The 27,396-nt window shown below is 45.8% G+C and overlaps 1 protein-coding gene across 1 annotated transcript in view; it reads right to left on the bottom strand.

The window, feature by feature from the left end:
• Positions 1-13,997, bottom strand: part of LOC306780611 (immunoglobulin superfamily member 21-like) — a gene marked incomplete at its 3' end in the record, with an annotated part of 35,444 nt that extends 21,447 nt beyond the window's left edge. Inside the window, exon 1 of the mRNA XM_079273046.1 lies at positions 13,860-13,997. Coding sequence (XP_079129172.1) covers positions 13,860-13,923 — 64 coding nt within the window. The 5' untranslated portion in view covers positions 13,924-13,997. The remainder of the gene's footprint in view (positions 1-13,859) is intronic.
• Positions 13,998-27,396: the final 13,399 nt, after the last annotated feature.

The following is a 27,396-nucleotide window of genomic DNA, read 5'->3' as shown; positions in this document are numbered from 1 at the left end:
TGACAGTAACCCTAATGGAACGACTGCCGAGGCAGCTGTCAGTTTGCCCAATAGGCGGAGAAAAAGAATGTAGGGCACCCGCCTGCCCCCTTGGAAGGGAGAGAGGCTGTGGAGGATGTCGTCCACCCGTCGGGGTGACGGACAGGCACTCATAGTGACTGTATCCAGAGCCACACCAATGAAGGTTATGCTCTGGGAAGGGCTCAGGGAGCTCTTCTCCATGTTTACCCTGAGGCCCGACCGGGCCGCGTGAGAAAGAAGCCGAACAGTGGCCTGCGCCGCCTGAAGCTGGGATGGTGCACAGATCAGCCAATCGTCCAAGTACGGCAGTATTTTCATGCCCTGTGATTGCAGGGGGGAAAGGGCAGCAGCGACACACCTTGTGAACACCCGTGGGGAGAGGGAGAGCCCGAATGGGAGCACCCTGAACTGGAAGTGACCGCCTTGAAAGGCGAAGCGAAGAAACCGCCTGTGGTGAGGTACAATGGGAACATGGAAATAGGCATCCTTCAGGTCGACAGACGTGAACCAGTCTCCCCTGGAAACCGGCCGAAGGACGTCTGCTGTGGTCAGCATGTGAAATGGCAAGACCCTCAGGAACTCGTTTAGTCCCCTCAGGTCCAGGATTGGGCGCAGTCCGCCGCCTCTCTTTTTCACAAGAAAGTAAGTTGAGTAGAACCCCCGGGCTGTGACAGGGGGTCCACGCTCTCGATTGCACCCTTGACCAGGAGCTCCTAACTAACTCCTGGTTCAGGGCCTGGTAGTCCCCAAGTCCGGAGGTTGTCTAGGGGGAATCTAGGTAGGGTTTTGTGGGTAGCGGTCCGGCCTCCCAGCGGTACGCTGAGGCCTGTGGCGACTACTGGGGTGAGCCGGGGGCTGAAAATGGCCCCGGGTGGATAGAGTAGGACCCCTACGTCTGCGGGGTGCGGGCATGTCCCTGCGAAGACCAGAAAACCGCTGCCTGGTCTGGCTAGCCTCAACAGTCCGCTGAAGCGCCTGTATAGCAGCTGACCCAAACAGCTCACCCGGTTCCACTGGGATAGTACGGAGGGTCCTCCTACATGCCTCAGACAGGGGTGACTGCGCCAGCCAAACCTGGCGGCGAGTCTGGACCAGGGTGGACATCAGCGTCCAAGTTCCCTCGACATGAGCGCAAACGCCTGCAGTGAGGCATCACTGAGGCTGGTCGCGGAAGCGTCGGAAGTAGCCTGCTGCAGAGAAGCTGAGAGGGCAAGCATGAGGTGGGAGACGGAGTTGCCAATACGACCCATGCGTGCTGCTGTGTCATAAGCCCTGGATAACATGTCATCCGTGACCCGACATTGGGGTCGAGGGCACCTGGCATCGGGCCTCAGGTTCTCCTCAGGGGAAACTATGAGGGACGCAATAGTCGGCTCAGCAGCTGGCATACGGGTGAGGCCAAACTTTGCCGCGTCCTGCATGGCCGCCAGGGTTCGGCCCTCTGATGTAAGACGGGACAGAGCCCCGGTGTCCCTCCAGCATGCATGTAGCTCCCTCAGATATTCCTCGGAGGGAGGAACAGCAAAGGTGGTAGGGGCGAGAACACGCCTGAAGAAGGCACTCGCAGGCTGGGGTTCCGGCTGCTGCGTATCTAACTGCAGGCGTGCCAGTGCCATGCGAATGACAGACCCCATGGAGCTATCGACTGCACCTTCCGAAGAGCCCTGAGCTGAGGAACGGGAGGCAGGTCCAGAAGCATGGGAGGGCCGCTCTTCACTGTACTCAGTAAAGAGCGTGGCTGACGCCGCCAGTGACATCACGTCCTCCTCTGAGCAAAGCTCAGCCGCGGGTGGATCTGGTGCTTCAGCCCCCCCTACACTGGGTTGGAGGGCCAGTAGAAGCGACTTCATCTGAGCTAGCTCGGAGGTCAGCAGATCCACTCTAGAAGACAGCCCGCTGGGTTTAGCCCTCTTGGAGGGAGCCCCTGCAGTTTCTGTGGCCCTGCGCTTGGAACGGGTAGGTAGGGCTGGATTCAACTGACCCGAAAGGGGGAGGTCGACCATAACCGTCAGGTGTTCCGCCTCGGCGAGCCTAGCAGTCCCTACTGCTCGAGGCATGATACCACAGTTCATGCATGGGTTCTCAGAGAGGCCCTCCCTCAGATGCTCGAGGCCAAGGCAAGCGGGGCAGAGGTCATGGCCATCATCAGGCTGCAGAGGAGCCATACAGGTCCTACAGCCGGGAAAGTCAAACATGGCCGACTCTCTAGGCCAGTCTGAGCGGATGCTCTGCTGAATGTTTGAGAACGGCCGGGGACAGTCAGTGAGAGGGGAGCGAGGACACTCTCTTCACTGAGATAGTTGCTGCCGATATTGGTGTCCCACCAGTTAGCTTGAGCGAGAGCACTCTGCCACTGTGGAACAGGTCAGGAGAACAGTCCTTCTAGCGAGAGGGGAGCGAGGACACTCTCTTCACTTGGATAATTGCTGTAGATATTGGTGTCCCACCAGTTAGCTTGAGCGAGAGCACTCTGCCACTGTGAAAACAGGTCAGGAGAACAGTCCTTCTAGCGAGAGGGGAGCGAGGACACTCTCTTCACTAGGATAATTGCTGCAGATATTGGTGTCCCACCAGTTAGCTTGAGCGAGAGCACTCTGCCACTGTGGAATAGGTCAAGAACACAGTCCCTCTAGTGAGAGGGGACTAGGATAGTAGATAGCCGATAGACAGTTGCTGTAACTCCTGGTGTGCTACCCGTTAGCCTGAGCGAGGGCACTCCGCTAACTGTGATATCCGCTAACTGATATGGCCGTAATGTTCACAACAATCAATGGACACAATCAGAGTATTTAGCTTAGACACACCCGAGTATCAGCTCAGTCTAATAAGCCTGAGCGAACGCTCCTGATCCGTCCGTAATGTTTACTGTGAAGGGCGACCCGACAGCGTACTCAACGCTCACGTTAGCACGCCACCCGATTAGCTGGAGCGGAACGCTCTGCAAACCGAGGAACAACAACGAACTATGGTTTCAAACAATGTCAGTCGATCTCACCGATTGCTGCCCATTTGGGTCCGCCAGACCCAGACTGGGGCTTGATGGTCCGCACGGCGCAGACGCCGTTCCCTCCCAAGAGGGACCGCTTGTCGCAGCCTTTGGAGGGCGAAGATCCGCAACCCCGACCGGTGGTCACAAGGCTACCGCGACAAACTCTAACATATCTTGCTCGTAGACAAAATATATATTTTTTCTACTACCATGGTAGTCAACCTGCGTAGCGAGAAGAAAAAAAGGACTGAACTCAGGATGACACCGGAACTTATAGACGACGGGAGTCATCTGAGGTCACGAGTGACTTTGTTGATATAAATATTCGACCTGCGCATGCGCGAGATGGAAGATATCCAGTGTTAAGCACTGCCTCTGGCGGTCAGTAAGGATGAAATAGAACAGTCATTGTCAGAGAGAAGTGTTGTACTGCTGATCTTGAACTGCTTTCAGTTTCCTTATGTCCTCAGTACTTGTCTCTGGAGCTTCCTCAGGTATTGGTTTTATTTCTCTTGTGAATTTATCCACCAATTAACACAGAGGCTTCAAACAATAGCAGTAATACAACATTATTCTTACATCCGAACAGGGAAGTCCTTGCTGTTATTATAAGCTATATATTATATATTATAAGCTATATTGCAAAGAAACATGGCGTCCCCATGTTTCTTCAAGTCAAGCTTGTCCAGCCTAGCAACAGTATCTACTGTAAGGTGGGTGGGACTTAGGATCGGTCAATTGCTGCACTCATATGGTGGTTACGTGGAAGCTATGCTGTGGAGGACAAAAAATGTCTCAAGTATAAATAAATAAATGCATTAATAAATGTATAAATAAATACAGGAATATTTAAATGCTGAAATAAATAAATAAAAGAATAAATAAATGCTGAAATGAATAAATACAAGTTGATATCTAAACAGGACATAATAAATAAATCTATTTCTACATTTCTGTATTCCTTTATTTATTTATTTCTGTATTTCTGTGTCCGTATGTTAATGAGGTAGGCGGTCAGAACCTCATTCTTAAGCAGGATTGGTCAAGTAGGGGAGCAAGACAGAAGCAACCGATTCATAGCAAATCATCCCTGTAGAGTAGACAACGTCAAAAAACTAGCTAGCAGCACTAATGGCTTCCACAGTCTGTAGCTGGGACTGCTGCACGAGGCTGCTGTGAGACTGACTGCCTGTGAGTGCTTTGGGATGGCAGAGGGGCACACGGCAGCACCCGCTGCTCGTTGAGGACAGTAACTGCAGAACGATACCTGCTTTCGCATCAGAGTCTCCAAAACATATATAAAATATATGATATATGTATTTATTAGTGCTGGGCAATGATTAAAATATTGAATCGCGATTAATCGCATGGAATTTTTGCGACTAATCGCATTGTTATGACAAAGTTCAATGACGAATTCAAAAGTAGTGTATTGCGCACTTTTATTTTAAAAGTACTGCTCTATGAACAAAAGGGCAATAACATTTGGTTTGCAAACAATTATTAAAACAAATAAGGTGGTTTTTAACAGCAGTATTCTCTTCAGTAGCGATCATTATTTCTTATATTATATCATTCTTATATCATATGTATATTTTCCCGTTAACTCACGAGATGCAGGTAGCATGTTTTATACTTAATGTGAATATAATTCATACTTTGTTGGCATCTTATTCTGAAAACCGGATGTTTGTCTGAAGAAACCGGATGTTGTCTCACGCTAATATTTCCGCTAACTTTCAAAGTCCTTCGCTCGCTCCCGATCTGTGCCGTTTGAATGCGTTTACCGTGAATTGCAGCATATAGGTGCACTAACATGTAAGTGTCTGCTGACTTTACCGCAGCGATGTCCAGTAGTCTCCAGGCAGAGCAACAGCTGGTGCACGTTGTAACGCAGCTTGTCTTGCTTTTGTTCATCTAAAGTTCTCCCACAAGCTGCATCAACATAGTCTGCTGAAGACTTACTCCACGGACTTTCAAAATAAAAAAATGCGCGATAAAATAATTGTCGGCGTCAATTAATGAATGCGTTAACGCGATAATAACGCATTAACTTGCCCAGCACTAGTATTTATTTATGTTACATTAATCTAGCGAGGTGACGTTCCACGTCCCTAGAGCTAGTCTATGATGCCAGCGATCGGCTCGTCTACATTGGACCCAACCCCGATGCTTGTCCCTGCGGGTGGTGGGTCCATAGGGTGGCTGCTCCATGTTGTTTCTTTGGGCTGAGCCCGACCGGGCCCCATGGGCGAAGGCCCAGCCACCAGAAGCTCGCCGACGAGCTCCCCTCCTGGGTCTGGCTCCGGGAGGGTGACCCGGTTTCTCTGGTCCAGGCGAGGTGGCTGAAGATCGTGGGCTGCTTATCATCAGGGTCATTTTGAACCGCTCTTAGTCTGGGCTCTCCCCTGAGACCTGTTTGCCTTGGGAGACCCTACCAGGGGCTACTGCCGTGGACAACATAGCTCCCAGGATCACTGAGCCACTCAAACTCCTCTACCACGTTAAGGTGGTGATTCAGGGGAGAAGTCCGACCATTTGTCGAACCTCAGATTCAAGAGGAGCAGTGCGTATTCCGTCCCCGCCGTGGAACAGTGGACCAGCTCTTTACCCTCACAAGACTACTGGAGGGGTTCTGGGAGTTTGCCCAACCAGTCTACATGTGCTTTGTGGACTTGGAGAAGGCTTTCGACCGGGTCCCTCGGGGGGTCTTGTGGGGGGTGCTGTGGGAGTATGGGGTGCCGGACCCGTTACAACGGGCGATCCGGTCTCTGTACGACTGCAGTAGGAGCTGTATCCGTGTCTCTGCAATAAGTCAGACACGTTCCCGGTGGGTGTTGGCCTTCGCCAGGGCTGCCATTTGTCACCGGTCCTGTTCGTGACTTTCATGGACAGGATATCTAGGCGCAGCCTCGGGGCGGAGAACGTCAGGTTCGGGGGTCTCGGGATCGCCTCTCTGCTGTTTGCAGATGATTTGGTCCTGTTAGCCTCCACAGATCGTGACCTCCAGCATTCACTGGGGCGGTTTGCAGCCGAGTGTGAAGCGGCGGGGATGAGAGTTAGCACCTCCAAATCTGAGGCCATGGTACTCTGCCGGAAACCGGTGGATTGCTCCCTCCAGGTGGGGACTGAGTGCCTACCTCAAGCGAAGGAGTTCAAGTATCTCGGGGTCTTGTTCACGAGTGAGGGTAAGATGGAGCGGGAGATCGACAGGCGGATCGGTGCGGCTGCAGCAGTAAAGCAGGCGTTGCACCGGACCATCTTGGTGAAGAGGGAGCTGAGCCGGAAGGCAAAGCTCTCAATGTACCACTCGGTCTACGTTCCTACCCTCACCTATGGTCACCAACTCTGGGTCGTGACCGAAAGGACAATGCCGCGGCTACAAGCAGCCGAAATGAGTTTCCTACGTAGGGTGGCCGGGCTCAGCCTTAGAGATAGGGTCAGGAGCTCGGTCATCAGGAGGGAGCTTGGAGTCGAGCCGCTACTCCTTCGCGTCGAAAGGAGTCAGCTGAGGTGGTTCGGGCATCTAATTAGGATGCCTCCTGGATGCCTCCCACTGGAGGTTTTCCAGGCACGTCCAAGAGACCCCGGGGAAGACCTAGAACACGCTGGAGGGATTACATCTCCCAGCTGGCCTGGGAACGCCTCAGGATCCCCCAGAATGAGCTGGAACATGTTGCCGGTCTGGGTCAGCCTGCTTGGCCTGCTGCCACCGCGACCCGACCCCGGATAAGCGGAGGAAAATGGATGGATGGACATTAATCTATTTATCCCAGTATTTATTTCAGCATTTAATTATTCTTTTATTCATTTATTTCTGTATTCAAACATTAATTTAAGCATTTATTTATTTATTTATACTTAAGTCATGTTCTCCATAATGCAAGCTCCAAAATGAAATGAAATGTGAAATCAGGGCAAGAAAAAGGAAACATAAGGACTTCATTGAGACACAGCTCAGGACAAACATTGTCAGAGAAACATAGAGCTTAACGGCTACAAGTCAGACCAGCAGCAGCCTCAGGATGATAATGACTTTTGTTTGAGATTTAATGTACAGGATTTCAGTGATAAACACTGAGCTCAGAAATAGTCTCTTGTTGAGTCCCTTTTAATCCGTCCTTGATGATCACATGTTTAGAAGGTTGTAGACCCATGAAATCCAGCCTCAGATTATATAGGTAGTCATCTGCTTATAGTATGTGCAGAGCAAATAGCTCCCATTTTTAATCATATCTTCCAACTGTCATCGACTCAGCAGATGGTGCCATCTCAATGGGAGTGGCCTGTTGTGGTGCCCGGTGCCGAGGGCAATCAACCTGAAGCCGACATCAGGCCTTTAAATGAACCTCCTTGGTGATAAAGACATTTGTGAAACAAGTCAAAGGAGAGTTCGTATCTAAAACTAAGTGTCTTCTGGACCCTTTTCAATCTGCTTATAGGACCAAGGGGTGTGCAGGACGCCTCCATCACCTTGCTTAACCTCCGATACAAACACTTCAACACTAACTTGTCATCAGCTTGTTAATAGTACGTGTTTATGATATGTGTTTCTATGTTATAGTCTATGTTTTATGCTTTGCTTTGTGCTTTACTGCAGCATAAAAAGCCTCTCAGGACACATAATAAAGGGACTCAAATGTGTACAGTGGAGTGAACTGGGAGACTACTGGAGCAGTGAAACACTGGAGTCAGCATGTGTAAGAACAATATCTACAACACTTGACCTCATATCGTTCAGGTCATGAGAACAGCAGCTACAGGTTAAGATGGGAACAATGCTCCCTAACGGGCTCAACATCAAGGACTGTTGTCTTGGAACATACAAGCGTTCATGTTATTGTGACCACCCTCTGATATTGGAGGGATTGATTTATATATCATATTTCTTATGTTGTTCATCAAACCTAAGTAGGATCTCTTAGGAACCAATCAGGAAGAGTAACCATGTCTGTCCTGCATTATGCAGGGGAACGAGCAGCTGGACTGCTGTGACCAGCAGTACAGCAGTCACGCTGAACATGTAACACGGAGACACACCGTGAAGCGAGGGGAAAGCACAGCACACGTTTAACGATGGGAAGAGAGGAAGTGCAGAACATGTAGAAGAGAGCTGCAGGATGAGGTGCAGAAGTTTGAGCACAAATAGATACAAGAAAGACAGATAATAATTATTAATAACTACCCTGCATGCCTTCTCGTCAAACTTTGTTTCACCCCACTTTAAATCCATCTTTATTTTTAAGTTCTAGTTTAGGACGTTAGGAAAATTCTGTCAAGCTGAACTTTGAGAAATGTGTAAAAAGATGATTACAACTTTTAGAACATTTCCATTTGAAAGGTGCAAATAAAACCATGAAAGCTTGTCTTGGGTTTGAATATGTGATGCTTCAAGGAAGAGCTGCAACAAGATAATACAGAATATATAGGATTCTTTTTGAAAGTTTAAATTAACTTGACTTTTACAACCTCAAAGCTCCGCTCGAAAGATGTTACAGTTTAACCTACGAATAGATCATTATCATTGTTCGTACGTACGTTGTACGTATCTGTGTGTTGTTCTGATGAAATGATCTAAATTTTCAACAAACAAAGAAACTTTGCTGACACCTGAATATTTTATATGGACTTGGATAGGATGGGGTTAAGTTTAGCATGGATGTACATCTGCTGCTACATTTCTTTATGACTCTTGTGTGTTAGATCAGCAGCTCAGCATCAGCTGGTCAAAGCAGCAAAGCGTTAATCATTTCATCCATTAAGGCCAGCTGCCTGACCTCTACCTGACCTCTGCTAGTGTAGTAAACACTCAGACATCGCTCTGCTTAGATCCTGTGATCCCAGGAGCCACAGTATCTACACCACTCAGTATCAGTGATGAGTGACCTCATGGTGTTTGATGTTCTGCGACTCGTAGCTCGTAATGTCTCTCTGGTGTAACAACCTGGCTTTCTCCACCAAATACATGTTAATATCTGGACACCAACTATTGAACCACGAGCTAATATATTCTACCCATTCACCAACACACACACACATCTGGAAGGCCAATTTGTTTCGGTTGCATTTCCCATCTTTAGTGGTTAATGCCCTTGTAAATGTGCACACTTACATCAACACATACAAACTATTGGAACAGACAGAATGTGCTTTTCTGATCCCTCAGTGAGGCTGCAGTGGGCTGGCAGGCCCTCCAGCAAAGAGTTAGTATCTGACGAGACAACACGATAATGTGTTCTTGGACCCAAAAAACAAAACCTGTAAAAAAGTTGTGTAATATATGACGTGGAAAGACTCATTTCACATGTGCTTTCATTTGTAAGGGACCGACGCAAAGCCGCAGTGCGTGTGCGTGTGTGCGCCCTCATTGACTGGGGCCAAAACCAAAGGCACCTTGCGGAGCAGCAGGCTGGCGGTGGAGGTGCTCTGATGGCCTCTGTCATCACAGTCAGCCTCAGCTCCACAACACTGGCCTTTGCTGCATGACGTCAGCCGGCCTACGGATTATTTCCCCATGTTTTTCCTCTTAATCCTCCCTCCAGCTCTTCAGAGAGCCAGACATTTGCCGAGCTCTGGTCTCTTCCACACACACACCAACAATGTGGCACAGAGGTTTACACATATCACAATAGCACTGAAATGATGCATAAGTGCTTCATAATGTCCTCTGTAAACAACAGAAACCAGTCATTTAACTGAGGGAAAGCATCTTTTGGAATGAGATTAAGGTGAGTGAAATGAGATATCGGGGAGTGATACCACTGTCCATCCTAGCTGAGGTTTGGCTGTGGACTGCGGCTGCTCTCGCCCTATTTGAATGTGACACACATGGAAAGGACAATTCAACAGCATGGCCTTTGTACTGGGCTGTGAGCTGTTGAGTGTTTGATATTCCATGCCTGTTGTTGTCTTTAGGAGACCCTCCACTTTCTGTACATTTCTGCTCTGCGGTCAGATGAAACACTCCAACACAGCAGCAGCAAGTCAAAAGACTACAGAAGATGGTGCTGCAGCTCTGTGCATCAGGAATGGTGGACATCAATCAAAACAAAAGCAGCGTTGAGTGGGAAATACGATCCCGTCATGTTCATACCAGTCTTACAACACAGCTCACTTCTATATTCAGGGCAGCTACATCTGTCTTCTGGCTAACAAGCTGCCAAACTTCAGGACTAAATGTTCACCTGAAAGCAGTGGCGGGCCGTGCATGTTATACCTGGGCCTTCACTGCTGTCCTGCAGCTGAAACACAGCTACGGTTATTATTTGTTTCGCGTCAAAATGAAGCCAACACCTGTAGATAGAGCGTCTCCTCTCTGCTCTGACTGCAGCTGGGACTGCTGCGCCTGTGAGTGCTTTGGGGCGGGGGAGGGACTCACGGCAGCTCCCGCAGGTCGTTCACCACAGTGCAGAACGTACGTCCTTTAACGTCAAAACACCACAAAAGTCTCCAACAACACCAGAACAAGTCGCTAGATTTGTCACTAGTAGCTTTTGACAAAACAAGTCGCCATGAGGGTTTGGAAAGTCTCCAGATTTAGCGAGAGAGTTGCCAAGTTGGCAGCGGCTAAATATGTCCCCAGAACAACACTGGACGCAACAATGGTTCCTATCACATATTAAACCAAACAAAAATCTTAATAAAAACAAGTTGTACAAATAATAATACATAAACAAGCATATTAAAGCTACTGCAGATGTACAAACAAAAGCATTTAACTTACCAGAGCTGCTGTTCACTATTTAAAGACAAAGTCCATCCTCCTTTCTTTGTTATTAAAGAGTTTAATCTCACGGTTGTTCAGTACATCCGTGCGTTTTAGTTCCAGTAAGAAGTCCTTCTCGATTCATGGACACTAGTGAAGACATTGGAGCCTCCCCAGTTGTATTTCTTGAATATGTTTTAATGCGTTTGAGGCTGAAAATGTCCGCTCGACAGAGGCAGCAGATTTTGGGATCGTCACCGCCCAACATGCCACGCTAGCCCAATGACCAATCACGTACTTGTAGGCCAGCTAGAAGGCTCTGGCACGTCAAAGAATACGCCCAACATGTCAAACTAAAGATCTGATTGGTTGAACACGATGACAATCAACAATATCGTCCCCATTCACTCTAATCTGCACTGGCTGCAGGTGAGAGTCTGCAGGCCTCTGGCTCTGTTCTTACCTAGAGACACAGAGGTGAGATCTGATTGGATAAAAGCTCTACTTAAAATAAGCTGCACTGGAAGCAGAGCAACTGAGGAAGACAGTAGCTGTGCAATGATAAATTGAGATAATTTAAGAAAAATTATGAAATTATAATTGTTCTTTTTTTTTCTTCTTTAAAAAAAAAATATATAGCTTTGTGATTCTGTTTAGGCCAGCAGAGAAGGCCTTGCGGGACCTGACGGCCCGCGACTGCCTGCACATCAGAAATTCTTTCCCAGAGCAAAAGAAGACTCAACATTCTGCCACCATGTTCAGATCAATGTCATATCGATGTGTTCAGCACAGAGCTGGACTCGGGACATGATTTGTGGGGTCACACCCTGACTTTCCACTCCTCCTGGCAGCTTTGAGTGTAGCCAGGAGAAGGCATCTTCATGATCCGCTGTACTTTATTTTGGAATGCAATTACAGGATGCAGTGACAGTTGTCATAAAACAATGATACATGAAGCTCCCCTACATGTCATTCTCTAAAATACATGAGAAAAACAAGGAAAAATAAGGTTAATATATTGATGAATAAACATGATTTCTTCCCTCTCCCTCTGCAGAAACGGGCAACTTGCACTCTAACCTTATGTGCATGTTTGCGCCGTGATATTATTAGCGCCTTGGAGTTTGTGACATGGCAGATAATGGCTGATATGATGATATGGCATGTATTCATATCTCGTGAGGGGAACATGAATGTCTGAACCACATCTCAGAGCCAATCGTTTTTGAGACATTTCACTCAAGACCACAAGTCTAAACCTCAGGACATAACGGTGTCCTTCTAACCCTTCAACCAACAAACACGAGGTGCGCTCAAAACAACACGTTGTGCTCTTAGAAGGATGCATTGGGACTCTTCTGTTGAGGAATTAATTCATATGGCTGAGCAGCAATTCAACACGCTGCACACATCACTGCACCATCGTTTGCCAAGAAATAGTTACAGTTTCTACAGTTCCATTTGTGTACAGATTAAATAAGTCAGAAAGAAAATACTTTCATTCAGAAAGCATGAGGATATGAACTGCTCATGCAATCAACATTTAGAGTCATTATGTATTTAAAAGGGGGGGGGGGATTAAACAATCCCAAATGAAAATGAAGTGGATTATCAGTTAAACCTACATAACAATAAGGGCCTCGTGGTTGCTGTAACACTACGGTACTGTTGTACTGTATATGTATATGTGTTTAATCAAAAAATGAAGAGAGCTTCATTCATAACCCAACATCTAGACAGAGGCTGCCAACATCACAGACTGAAAATAATGAATTGTGCTTTGGGATTAAAATCCACATGCGTGTTTGCTTTGAAGAGCCGCAAACATTTCATCATTTTAAAGTAGAGATTACCTTTGAGCCATATGGGCGGACAATGGGTTCTTTATCCCAGAGGGGGAATCTCCAAACAGCATTAGGTAACGTAGACGACATCTCTCCGGCTCTGAGGTCACATCAGCAGGCTGCATTAACACCTGAACTCCCTTTGACATAACATATCATCACCAGGAGGTGGGCTGATTCATTTCATTATGAATAAAAGCAAAATAAATGCTCATACCCTTTACATTACTGCACATTTTCAAAAGCAGATAAAACGTTTTGATGTTTTTTGAACTTGCACAGACCAGCCTTAGGAGTCTGTTTATGGTTCTACAGCACATGAGTCAGACACATCCTCTCTTTCTGCCTCGTATCATACAGAGACACCGCTTCCTTCACTGCCACTGACTGTTATCAGTGAACGTACATCGAGACCTGCAAAACCATCCAATACCAACACATTTCCAAGGACTATAGGACTGTGCATTGTGTTCATTGTGCATTGTGTTCAACTTCAAGTTCCCATTGTGTGTAGTGCACACAGCAGAATACAACAGCTTCATTATTTGCCCAGTAGCTTTATGGCGCTGTGATTTAAAGAGAGCCCAACGTTAAATGATTAATGTGTGAATCAACTTGATTGGCCTGGTATGTCTATACATACCATATACAATCAACACTCAGCAGACCTCGCCCGACACAAGATTTCATCCTGAATGGAAACCAACGGCGAATACATAAAAACATACAACAGGCTGCAACACATTTAGACTCCAGGTCTACTTGCTAACCTTTCTTTCTTTCAGCCACATGTGATGGTCTCTGAGGCGGGTTGATTCCATGTGTCCTGAGCATAACATTTCTACCATGTATATATAAGCACCATCAATATAAAACAGGAGCTGGAGGGAAATTCCCATTCAAATCAACGCAGCTGGATGGTCAGAGCGGCGGCCATTGTGTACCGCAGTACGCTGTAGCTGGCTAACTTCCGTATAAACTAAACTAAGTTACGGCAAAGTCCCGGACTCCCTGAGGCTAGGTTCTGCAGGAAGGAGTAAAACCAGCAGTCAAGTAGTAACATTATGAAGCATAGAGAGTCAGAGCTATTTAAATAAAACAACTTAATGCTTCATCCTCACACAGCGTAGGAAAGCACATTGCAGAAAATGAGTCATACAGCGGGCTGGGGGCAGCGCTGGGTCCAACAGCCCCCCCCCCCCCTGCCAACTAGACAGCCATCCATCACCAGAGCCATGTCCGCTCTACTCTGTTTCTATTTCTATGATGACCACTCTTGTTGCGGATCATGTCCACTTACCATCTGCTGGACTGAGAGTGTGAGCAGAGAGGAGAAGGCAGCAGAGAGCGAGAGGACCAGTCATTCTGCTGGGTGCTGCTGCTCACAACCAAGGATGCTCCGTCTGTCATCAGAGCGGAGGACCACGTTTCATCTCCCATCCTCCACACTGAGGCTGCCTCGCTCTGCCACCCGGGTTATAGTCTGAGGATTACTGCCGCTCTCTCTCTCTCCCTCTATCTCACTATCTACCTCTGTCTCTCTGTCTCTCTCTCTATGAATTAAAAATGGTTTCTTCTTCTTCTTCTTCTTCTTCTTCTTCTTCTCTACCTCTCTCTCTCTATCTCACTATCTACCTCTCTCTCTCTATCTCTCTATCTCTCTCTTTCTGCCTCGCTCTCTTTCTCTCACTATCTACCTCTCTCTCTCACTATCTCACTCCCTCTCTCTCTCTCTCTCTCACTATCTCACTATCTCTCTCTCTCACTATCTCTATCGCTCTACCTCTCCTGTTCTGCATGCCTCCTTTCAGTTTAGAAAAGTATAAGTATCATGTTTGAAACTGTGTCTGCAGAGCATGTTCACAGTTCGCTGCAATACGTGACTGTGATTGTGTTCTCTGTTTGCAAACATTAAATTGACTCTTTGAAACTTTGATCATTCATCAAGACTCTGTTTATTTTAAACACATTGAACAAAACCAACTTCTCTCCTGAATTTCTACATAGAAATATTCCACAACATCTGGCGTCACGAACAGGATACGCTGACCGTTGGTCAGGCTCCAGAGGACCGTCCGGAGGAAAAGGCCTTTCCCAGGACAACACAACCAGTTTCCTGTCTCATACCTCCTTAGACCAGAGAGAAAGAACCGGCGGAACCGAGGAGGCCTGATTGATGTCACGCGTATCGAACGAAAATAATTAATTTCTACAAATCGGGTAAGAAGTTGAAATTCCAATTGTAAACTGTAAACATAAATCTGTAAAGACATAAAACGTAACAGGCACAGATGAAGGATCAAGTAGTCATTATTATTTGGGGAATACAACTGTTTTTGACATTTGTATGGTTGTTTTATGAATTCTTCATGTGACTCCACATAGGTTTCTGACGTATTATTTCATGTGATTTTATGAAGAGAACGAAGTGACATTTTACGATAACGATTTTAACTCAAAATAATGGAGCTTTTTGAGATCGTAACATTGATCGTGTCTATACTCAAATAAGTTGAAATAAGATTCGTTGTCATTTACTTTTATACGTGAATTCTACTAATGTACTTGATAGAATAAGATTCGTCGGTAATAACGTAATACGTGAATTTCAGACGAGGTTTTTGTGAAGTTTTTTCCGATGTATAAAGAAACTCAACTTTGCAGTGACGAGTGCATTGTACTAAGATAACGTCGACGTCCACACCAGATGGTAACATGGGTGGAAAAAGTTCAAAATCAGCGGAACCGGAAGGTCCGATTGTTGAATTAATGCGACAGAAACACGGAGAGTCATGTTTGGAATGTCTTCCATACTGGTCAAAGGAGTTTGGGTTTTCAGAAAATGGCTCATTAAGTGCCACTAAACTTAAAATATTACGAGGGGATTTAGAAGCTAAACTGAAAGAAATGAAAGGTGGCAAGAAGGTTAGAGTTAAAGACTTATATATGATTGAGAAAAATCGGACTTGTCTGAATATATGGGAAAAAGAATGTGAATATAAGGAAAGAAAAGCAATGATGAAACAAATGACATGCTTGAAAGAAGAAAAGAAAAGCGTTAACACACACTCAAATAACCCATTTCTGTTTCCTTCTTCCATGTATCCGAGCCTCACGGGTGTGGGCGATCCGCTTCTCGACGTGTGTCCTCGACCTTCCCCACAACCCATCGTCCAACCTGACCCCAGAGCGCCTCCTCCTCCTTACCCAGGACAAGGACCCACAGCCGTCCAGCCAGACACACGTCAGCTCCGCGAACGACAACGCGTGGCTCTAGGAGGTTTGCAAAAGACTTCCTGATATTCTGTAAAGAATTTATGCCCACAGGTCCAGTGGTCCATAGACTGCTGGTTAAACATGTCGGCCCGACTGACTTCAGCAAAATCAGAACTGTTGTCACCGGAAATGGCTGTGATTCCAGATTGATAAAACCCGACTAGGGCGACAACATGAACGGGCCATACAGAACCTTCATCGAGGCTGTCTGCGCTGAGATTGCCCTCAGATTTCCATCCAAAGTCAACATGGCTCTCATAAATTCCACCAGACAAGGTAAAACCGAAGATATTACTTCCTATCATCAACGTTAAATGTCTGCATTCCAAACGCACAGCGGTCTTGAGGAGCCAGGTGACAAAACCATCATGACTGTGTGGGAGACACATCTCAAAAACGCCTTTGTCAACGGACTGCTGCCCGACACCAAAGCCGCCACTGAACGCTCTGTGATCGGCCTAGAAGACTCCCGACTCGACGAGGTGGTAAAACATGCACGCCACAATTACAAAATGTTTAATGACAATCAGACACGCCAGGACAAGAGCAGCAAACAAACTGGTGAAAAGGCTCAACTTGCCATGCTTCAAGCTGTCCAGCAGATGACGCTAGGCGCAGAGGGAGGGAAACCAACTCCTCCTTTCCAGCCACGTAATAACTATGGGCGGGGCCGACAGAGGGGCAGAGGGAGGGGGATGAACCATGGTAGAGTGCGCTTCCAAAATGGCCGCCAAGGTGGAGTTTCTCGCGAGACTCAACCCAACGAATGTTTCAACTGTGGCGAAACTGGTCATTGGTACAACGACTGTCCTCACCATTCCAACCAGGGAGGTCCTCGGCATCGAAACACAGGAGGGGAGGGGGGATGTGACTCATTCGGCACCTCAGACTGACGTGATGCGGGGGAGGGAGACGATGCACGGACGAGGGGAGCGGCATCCTGCCCCAAGCCTCTGATGCAGGGAAGTGAAACACACACACACACATGCACAACACACACACACACACAAATCGTCACAAGCTGCAACGAAGAAACTGCTTTCTCCCACGCACACTCCACTCACACACACATCCAGTGAAACAACAAACACACACATACTCCAGAACAACAGGCTGCTCTCCTCTGTGCCATTTCACATTTAGAGCACAAGCAACTATTCTCATCACAACGACACACGAAACACATATGCAATGTTTTCATCACAATCATTCAAAAACATGCCGACTACGAAAGTCATTGTTGAAGGGAAAGAATTCAAGTTTTTGGTAGACTCAGGTGCCACTCACTCAGTAATCCAACAGAAACATTTTCCTCATCAGAAGATGAGCGGGCGGTATGTTTATTCACAAGGGGCTTCTGGTTTCACAGTAACTGAAAAATGTAGTTGTCCTATGACGAGTGTACACATTGACCTGACTGACGGAAAACTTGACATTAAAGTGAAACATTCGTTTTTACTTTCGCCACTCTGTCCCATTAATCTGATGGGCAGAGACCTGATGTGCGCTTATGGCATCTGTTTGACATCATCTCCTGACGGACTGAAAGTGATTAGACACAGAGCCATACAGCACATGATGCAGATGGCTGCTCCTGTTCCACTTCATGTTTATCAGTGGTGGATTCCTGTTGAAGAAGCCACACGACTTGTTCAAGCAGTTGACACTCGTGTCTCGCCTCATGCAGAACGCATGAATCCAGAACATCTCCACTGCACCTCCTATGTCTCTGAGGGTGCAGATGAATCCTACGAGGATACATTTTTTGAAGGCATCAATGATGCGATTGTTTGTTCTACCTTGTTTTGGTCAACATACAAATCTGCTGTTTCTGTGTCTCTCTCTCCCACACAGAAAGAACTGTTTCAAGCGGCAGACTCGTCTCCTCACATCTCGCTGTCCAAGGGTCGAACTGACCAATGGCGAGATCTGGGACCGTTCGTGGCACAATGCAAAGCGCTCACTGACTGGGTATCAACAAATGATCCACTCGTGTTACGCTCAAAGTCGACTGGGTTCCATCATTGTTTTTGTGTTCTTCTGACGGCAGCTTCACGTTCTGTCTATGTTTTGCATGAACATAACAACAAAACTAAAACGTTCGTCTCTAACGCTGTCTCTATTTCTCGCGCTCTTGCCTCTGTTCCACAGACATTCTGGGCGGCGCACAAGTATGACGTGGGTTTGAACTGCCAACCGGTCGTCATTACTCCACGCTCTGACTTCCGACCCCACAAACACCAATATCCATCAAGCAAACAGACCGCTACAACAGTGGCAAAGGCATTGATTTCTGAAATCATTCCTCGTTGGGGCATTCCTACTAAAATATCAAGTGACAACGGTTCTCATTTTGTAAACCAGGCCATTACAGAACTAAGCGCCTACTTGGGTATCGACTTAAGAACACACTGTGCTTACCATCCTGCCAGTGGTGGCGCTGTTGAACGAGAGAACGGTACCCTCAAAACAAAGTTAGCAAAATGTTGTGCTGACACTGGGTTACCATGGACAAAAGCCCTGCCTCTAGTGCTGATGTACATGCGCATGAGAAAACGAACACGCAGCAATCTGAGTCCTTTTGAGATATTGTTTGGTTTTCCTCCTCATGTAGGCACAGAAGCACCCAAGGCACCGCTCCCATCAACCGCCTTATGCGAACATGAAATGTTAACATATTGTGCACAACTGTCCTCTGCTCTATCTAACATAAGACAACAGGTGGCTGTTGCCCTCCCGAGGCCAGCTGAGGGGCCGCTCCACAAGCTGAAACCCGGTGACTTCCTAGTGGTGAAAGACTTCAGACGAAAGAACTGGAGAGCACAACGCTGGTTGGGCCCGTTCCAGATCCTCCTCATCACCCACACGGCAGTGAAGGTAGCTGAGAGAGCAACTTGGGTCCACGCGTCACACTGCAAAAAGGTTCCAAACCCAGGAGAAGCTTCAGGTGAGCGAGCACCTACATCAAGTCTCAGCCAACCGGCATCACCGAAAGAACCAACGATGCCATTGCAGGAGGACAAGCAGTGATTCACGGACGGGATCACAACGGGCAGTGGCCGACAGACACTTGTGTGTTTCTGTGTCCTATCCAGCAGCTTGAACGCTTATGCCACGGGGGAAAAGACGAGGACAACAACCCGCTACCTGTCACAACCTCAACGTGTGCAATATCAACTGTGTAATTGACTCATGTTTTTTTTTGGTTTGATTTGTTTTATGTTTCTTTCATGATCTAGCTAGGAACAGACCTCTCAAGACAGAGGCAGAATAATCCTCTGGGGTCTGTTGAGACAAAGGCAGTCTACCCTTTGCTCTCTAGTTAGTATTTTTACATTTTTACTATGTTTAATTGTGGTTATGTTGTAACCAAAAGAGTGGATTGTAATGATAAAAAATGTTTTGACATGTCCTCATCATATTTTCTGTGTGATATGCTGCAAAGACAGAATTCATAGCGTAGCACAATGACTGCTTTGACCACAAACCATCTGCAGAGATAAGCGCTTCTCTGTCCTTGGACTCAGATAAGGAGTGAAACACAGGCCCCCGCCTTCATGTCTCATTCTCCTGTTCTGCATGCCTCCTTTCAGTTTTGAAATGTATAAGTATCATGTTTGAAACTGTGTCTGCAGAGCATGTTCACAGTTCGCTGCAATACGTGACCGATTGTGTTCTCTGTTTGCAAACATTAAATTGACTCTTTGAAACTTTGATCATTCATCAAGACTGTTTATTTTAAACACATTGAACAAAACCAACTTCTCTCCTGAACTTCTACATAGAAATATTCCACAACATCAACTACCTCTCTCTCTCTCTCTCTCTCTCTCTCTCTCTCTCTACCTCTCTCTCTCTACCTCTCTCTCTCTACCTCTCTCTCTCTCTCTCTCTCTCTCTCTCTCTCACTATCTACCTCTCTGTCTCTCCCTAACTACCTCTCTCTCTCTCTCACCATCTACCTCTCTGTCTCTCCCTAACTACCTCTCTCTATCTACCTCTCTCTCTCTCTCACTATCTACCTCTCTGTCTCTCCCTAACTACCTCTCTCTCTCTACCTCTCTCTCCCTCTCTCTCTCTCCCTCTCTCTCTCTCTCTCTCTCACCATCTACCTCTCTGTCTCTCCCTAACTACCTCTCTCTATCTACCTCTCTCTATCTACCTCTCTCTCTCTCACTATCTACCTCTCTGTCTCTCCCTAACTACCTCTCTCTCTCTACCCCTCTCTCCCTCTCCCTCCCTCTCTCTCTCACTATCTACCTCTCTCTCTCTGTCTCTCTCTCTATAAAATAAAAATGGTTTATTCTTCTTCTTCTTCTCTACCTCTCTCTCTCTCTCTCTCTCTATCTCTCTCTTTCTGCCTTGTTCTCTTTCTCTCTCTCTATCTCACTATCTACCTCTCTCTCTCTCTCTATCTCTCTCTCTCTCACTATCTCTCTCTCACTATCTACCTCTCTCTCTCTCTCTCTCACTATCTCTCTCTCACTAACTACCTCTCTATCTCACTATCTCTATCTCTCTACCTCTCTCTCTCTCTATCTCACTGTCCAACTCTCTCTCTCTACCTCTATCTACCTCTCTCTCTCTCTCTCTCTCTCTCTCACTATCTCTCTCTCACTAACTACCTCTCTCTCTCTCTGTCTCTCTCTCTCTCTCTCTCTCACTAACTACCTCTCTCTGTCTCTCTCTCTCACTAACTACCTCTCTCTCTCTGTCTCTCTCTCTCACTAACTACCTCTCTCTCTCACTATCTCTCTCTCTCACTAACTACCTCTCTCTCTCGCTCTGTCTCTCTCTCTCACTAACTACCTCTCTCTCTCTCACTATCTCTCTCTCACTAACTACCTCTCTCTCTCTCTCTGTCTCGCTCTCTCACTAACTACCTCTCTCTCTCTGTCTACCTCTCTCCCTAACTACCTCTCTCTCTCCCTCTCTAACTCGCTCTCTCTCTACCTCTCTCCCTAACTACCTCTCTCTCTCTCTCCCTCTCTCTCTCTACCTCTCTCTCTCTCTACCTCTCTCTCCCTACCTACCTCTCTCTCTACTGCTCTCTCTCTACCTCTCTCTCACTATCTACCTCTCTCTCTCCCTCTATCTCTCTACCTCTCTCTCACTATCTACCTCTCTCTCTCTCTCTACCTCTCTCTCCCTAACTACCTCTCTCTCACTATCTACCCCTCTCTCTCCCTCTCTCTCTCCCTCCCTCTCTCTCTCTCTCTACCTCTCTCTCTCCCTCCCCCTCTCTCTCTCTCACTATCTACCTCTCTCTATCTACCGCTCTCTCTCTCTCACTATCTACCTCTCTGTCTACCTCTCTCTCTCTCTCTGTCTCTCTTTCTCACGAACTACCTCTCTCTCTCTCTCTGTCTCTCTCTCTCACTAACTACCTCTCTCTCTCACTATCTCTCTTTCTTTTGATGATCTTTGATGTGCTTGATTGTGAGCTCAGGTGGGCCGGATGTTGGCTTCATAACCATTTGGCGAGGTGTGTAGCCTCCAGTTTTCTTGGCTGCTCTGTCTGCCGCGTCATTACTGGCGCTGATTCGTGATCTGATTGTGTCATGTCCTTTGCATTTCATGATGGCCACCCACTTCGGTAGTTGGATTGCTTCTACCAGCCTTCTCATAGCTGCTTCGTGTTTTATGGGGTAGTCATTTGAAGTGGTGAAGTTCCGTCTTCGCCATACAGGGCCATCGATGTGGGCCGCTCCATGGGCGTAAGCCGAATCTGTGAAGATATTTACAATTTTGTCCGTGGTCCACTTCAGAGCCTGGATCAGTGCTTCCACTTCCGCTAGTTGTGCTGAAGCGGGTTGTGGCAGTGTCCCTGACTCCACTGTTTGGTGGTGGCCATCACTTTTCTGTTCGACCACTGCATAGGATGCAATGTTCCCTTCTTCTCCTTTGTAGCAGCAACCATCCGTGTAGAGCCAGGTCCATTTACCATTTATGAATGTAACGAGCATTCATTGACACGCCTTGAAGGGTGCGAGTGCGTTGATCTCTTGATCTCTGATGCCGAGGGGCACAGACCAAGCATCGGTATTTGATGAGTTGAGGTTTTTTAGTAGTGAGAATGTATTGTGTTCGTCCTCGATGTGCCTCGCCACCCACCCATGCTGTAGAGCGGTGCTTAGATTGCAGGGGCCACTGTCACGAATTCCCCTTCATATTAGTTAATTTTCATCCTGTCTGCTTATTTGACTAACTCTCCTGTCATTTCAGATCCTACCATGCACACCCAATCATCTCTCATTCCCCTCACCTGGTCCTCCACACCCATCTCACCTGCAGCCCATTCCCTCATTAGCCCTCACTATTTAGGTCCCTTCACTTGCACTTGTTCTCTGTCAGATTGTCTTGTGTGTCTCTGCCAAGCGCTCCAGTGTTATATGTCGTACTATTCTGATCTGCCTGTTCCGACCCTGTCTGCCTGTTTTCTTGACCTTGGATTTTTGCCTGCCCCTTGTTGGATTTGTTTGCCTGTTGGACTGACCTCCCGGTATTGACCCTGCCTCTACCAAGTAAAGAAACCTTTACCTGAATCTTGTCTCCGAGTTGTGCTTTTGGGTTCTAGTATCTGTAATCCTTATAGCCACTAAAGGTTTGAAGTAGAGTTCTTCACAGCAGACAGACGTTTATCATACCATTTGCATTTTACTGTGATCTTCTTGAAACAAATACAAAAAAGTGTCAGCAAGAAACACCCCTCAGTTGAGTTTATTTGAAGGTGCCTATTTGTCATACATAATCCCCAAAAAATGATATACCATAGAATAAATTTGAATTTATACCTTTTTAGACTATTTGAGTGACCAGAGCTGGTCTAAGATATGGACCTGTTGTCCCACTCGTCCGTTTTGACTTGTACAATAAGAAGAACTAAAACAGTCATCAAGTTACTGAAGATGATGATGCTGTTTCTCACTGAGCAATGCCAATCCTTTGGCACATGCAGGCACTACACAAAGGTGAAAGGTCAAGTGTGTGGTGGTAGTTGCCTGTGGAATTCATTGAAAGAAAAGGTGCAAGGTTTGGTCAAAGGGGGTTGGATTTAGAACAGCAACGGTAACATGAAAATACAAAATCATTTCTTACCTTTTATGGCTCTAAATTGTTTGTTCCCAACACCAAGACCAACTGAAAGCCAACTGGGCAAACATCTGGAGGATAAGGACAACAAAGGAACCAGCTGTCTGATGAGAAGGACCGGAGGAGTTGTTGGTGAGTAAAAGAAGCAAACGAGGAGAGACTTCAAAAACAAAGGGCTGAGATTAAGTCTCATGCTGAAAGGCTATCACGAGGAAGAAACAATTAAAAAGATCTTTGACAGTATTATTTATACATGTATTTGTATCGAAATAGTTGTACTACAGTCAGCACGTTATTCTCAATGTTTAAGGACAGCTGGACTGATGGAGACAGCAGCTCAGTTATGTTTGGTCTGTAAGGTAACTGGGGAGGAAAGTAACACCTTTTGTTTGAGTAACTCACTGTTGCTTGTGCTACATCTGTGATACACAGTACTCCTATTGGTCTACGACAATAAAACACAAATGGTTCTACTAGCTGGCGATGTATGTAACAATGAAAGATAAATTAAAAAAAAGATACACATTATCCAATTTGTGCAAAAACTTTCTTGAAGATGAACACATTTTGAAGAGTTTAACAGTTTTCAATAAAGTGACAAAATGTTCCTGACTGTGCATGTGTCACAGGCCTCAGGGTTTAATCCCTCACAGCTGTGGCAGATGCAGACGGCTGCCCCTGGGCTGCAGGCTTAATGAACTGCTATAACGAGCCCCACCTCATGCAGCCATCAGATAGCTAACTCTTTTAACATGTGGCTTTGAAGTTGGCATCAAATTAAACTAGATTAGAGAAACTGATTCTTTAGGTTACGTAATTCAAACCATTGTATCTACAATACAATGAAAGTGAGGCAAACAATACTTTTGATGAAATCCGGGAGTGTACAATATTGATGACAAAGCAGCTCTGTTCTGATTGGTCAAACTGACGGCGGTCCAACTAACGCAGAGTAACAACTCTCCCCGGTCTCCCGTGATCCTCCTGGGTCTGAGAAGAGCTGCTGTCTCCCCTGAAGGCTACAGAGATGGAAGCACAGCTGCTGTGTTACTACATTCAAGTTATCCTGGAATGACATCATCCACTTGAAACGGCACAGTGGCGTCTTCGCCTTTTATCAGCTCGTGCAACAGAAAAACCAAACCCTCTCACACCAAGTGCCGACTAAACAAAGTGAGCGTAAATAAACTAACATTTTGACAACTCGAACGAATGGTAAATATTTATAGTTAAAATAAATTGAGAGATTGAAAGAGAAAAAGCATTGAGATACACTTCATGTTATAAATAACATAAACAAGGACGTTCGCTGTCATCAGATTATTTTATTAGAATTTGTGACAAAAAAAATAGCATACAAATGAAAGATTGGAATATAATCAGATTACCTGAAAAACAACAGGGATGCAATGCAGCAACAGTCATGTTGTCTATAACGTGAATGGGAATGGTGCTCACATGGCATTGTTTGCACATGCTCAGTGACATTGTTTGCACATGCTCAGTGACATTGTTTTAAATGGCATGTTTGACAGCTTTGACTAAATGTGAATTGAGTAAGTGGCTGCAGAAGGACAAAGTTATGCAGTTGAAGCACATTTAACATCGGCGGAGTTCTTTAGTTTTACATTTGACCCAAAGAGTATTGGCTCTGCTTTGCGGAGAATACAATTTATTATCCGCTAGCCAGATGCTAACTTTGTAAACTTCTGAACAAAGTCATTTTTCTACTTCTAGTTGTATCATGAGAGACTAGGTGAGCTGAATCATCTGCTTCAAGGAATAGATTGTGTTTGTGGTATGGACATGGTTCCATTTACATCCACCACTTGTTCTCTGCCCCCCAGGTAAGACCTAACCCACTGTAGAGATGTTAAAGACTAGAGCCTTTAGCTTGATCAGAATATCATGATTTGCAGTGTTGAACCCAACATAACCATGCTGCAATACTTTCCTACATCTTCTTATTTACTAATGTGATCGGTTAGGTTGAGTAGACAAAATCTGTTCAATGAGATTTTCAGAAAGCAGATTGGAATTCATTACTGGTCATCTATGACCCTTTCTATTACCTGATGATGAACATAGGCTGGAGACAGGACGATAACTACCAGGTTCTAATTTTCTTCCTCTTTGTGTAGAGGGGTTACTTCAACTTTCCTTGTTCGATGGTTAGGTTTGTTACATGCAAGGAGTAATGACTTCAGTGGCATCTTGTAAAAATCGAGTGGGAATGTTCTCCTGACCTGTTGGTCAGTGCTTCTGAGCTTCAAACTATGAACCCTTCTAGTGTCAGTTCTGCATGTTTCATTGACTGTGTGTCATGTCCCTTAAATTATGTTCTTTCTTATTACATCATCTATCAGTATTTCCTGTTTTATGTTGTGTTACTTAGGGACTGTTTTATCTCCACCTTATCCTGTGTCTTGGTTGTGCAATTGAGTCTTGTTTTTTCCATGTGGTTCTCCAGTCATAACAAATACACGCTTGTAGACTGTATACTATAGTATCTTTTCAAAATAAACTTCAGTCTTCACAGGGATAGGTTTAGGAAAAGAGTGTGATTGACGTTAACTTGACTAGCACATGACAAACGAGTCATGTAACTAGCGACTCACATTACTAACTGACGTCACAAAATGTCATCTTTACTTTTAGTCACGTACTGGACACGAACAGCGGTCTTCTTGACGAAAGTCCTGTGTTTGTTTGACCCATCCACCTCCCCTTTTCTCTCATCTGTCCTGTGTGGACTATGTTATACTACGTCAGTTGCTATGCAGGAGGTAGAAGTCCTCTATTCAGTTCGGTGGATTCGATCCCCAGCTCCTCCAGTCAACATACTGGACCTCAAATTGCTCCCGAAGGCTGGGCCATCGGTGTGTGAGAGAATGGGCATTCGTTTAGACCCTGATGAGCAGGTGGAACCTTGCATGGCAGCCTCGGCCATCAGTGTATGAATGGGTGAATAACATGTACTGTAGTGCACAGCTCTTTGAGTGGTTGGAAGACTAGAAAGGCAATATACAAATATGTCAATTTACCATTGACCATATCCTACCAGCAGTATCGAAGATAGCAGACATTGACAGAACACCTGAACAGCACCGTTTCCCTGAACCCAATGCAGTTCAGATTTAAAGCCAAACACTCGATACTCTACAGACACGGCAAACTGTTTCACTATAGACAAGCTGTGGAAAAATGTAATTTAAAACAATGTCACTGATCATATGCAAAAAATAACCATTTTTGCATTGGAATGTGATTAAATCACCATTTACAATATGAAGCTCTAGCGTAGGTTCAGTCAGGGAGACTACTCTTATGCCTAAGCCCGCAGTTTATTTCGCATACATCTGCCATCACTCCTCACCCGCTCACTCATTATTTCCTTGCCGTCAATCATGATATCAGCTGTTTAGATCAGCTGGTCTCCTCTATCCAATAGCACAACAAAACTATGACATCGTTAGCCAATTATCTTGCTGCTGTCTCTTTAAATAGGATTGTCTCCCTACCTTCAGTACGTTCATGCTGCATGCTGAGTCCAAGCACCAAAGACTGTCAAAACTTTATCGCCACATATCTGTTAATAATAAACAATCATCTTTTCTTCATCTGACTCATCTATCCTGATTGAAATAAGCTACATGAATGTTGTTGCCTGCACTCAATACCTGCTGTTTTATTGGGCAGTACAACCTTTAATTAGCGTTGGATAAGTGTGGTGCTGTTGGAGCTGTAACATGCGGTCCTACTCTCAAAATGATCCAGCTCCAATTCCTCTGGAGATGCCCTTAGGTGGATAGAGTCTTAACTTTTTGACCGATCTCAAATTAGAGTCAATAACCATCAGTCCATTGCTCTCAGCTGTTCCACTGGCGCCCCACAGTGATCAATATTGGGCCCACTTTTATTTAGCTTAAATGTTAATGATCTGCCATCTGTATGCCCCAAGATAGAGACTCAAATGTATGTTGATATTAAAATACATACGAAAAAAGCCAAGTTGCCTCCAACAAAATGGCCTATGTTACCGAATGGCCATTGCTGTCTACATCAAAATGTGTCAAAAACCACCAGCATGTATTTCACAAAGACAGCCAGCAATACTGTTTAGCCACACATACTCAAAGAGTTGAAATATCTTGGCATCGTGATAATCAAAACTCAGGATGAGCTTTGTAACTGGGTCAAGTTTAACCGAGCAAATCTTATATTCATAAGGAATTGCATGTCAACTGAGGGTAGAATGTACATGAATCATGATCAGGCAGAGTATTGGTCCACTCTCCTCTGCTGCCCATTGCAACCTGCGCAATCTAGGGATTTTCTTTGATCGATCCATGTCGTTTGACCCCCATGTTAAGCAGCTGTCCAGGTCATGTTTCTTCATCTCAGAAATATCAGTAAACTGAGATCTGTAGTATCAACACCTGAATTAGAGATGATCATACACACATTTA

The sequence above is a fragment of the Melanostigma gelatinosum genome (genome assembly GCF_949748355.1).
Source record: "Melanostigma gelatinosum genome assembly, chromosome: 8".
Lineage (NCBI taxonomy): Eukaryota > Metazoa > Chordata > Actinopteri > Perciformes > Zoarcidae > Melanostigma > Melanostigma gelatinosum.
This window is presented reverse-complemented; position numbering and strand designations above follow the sequence as displayed.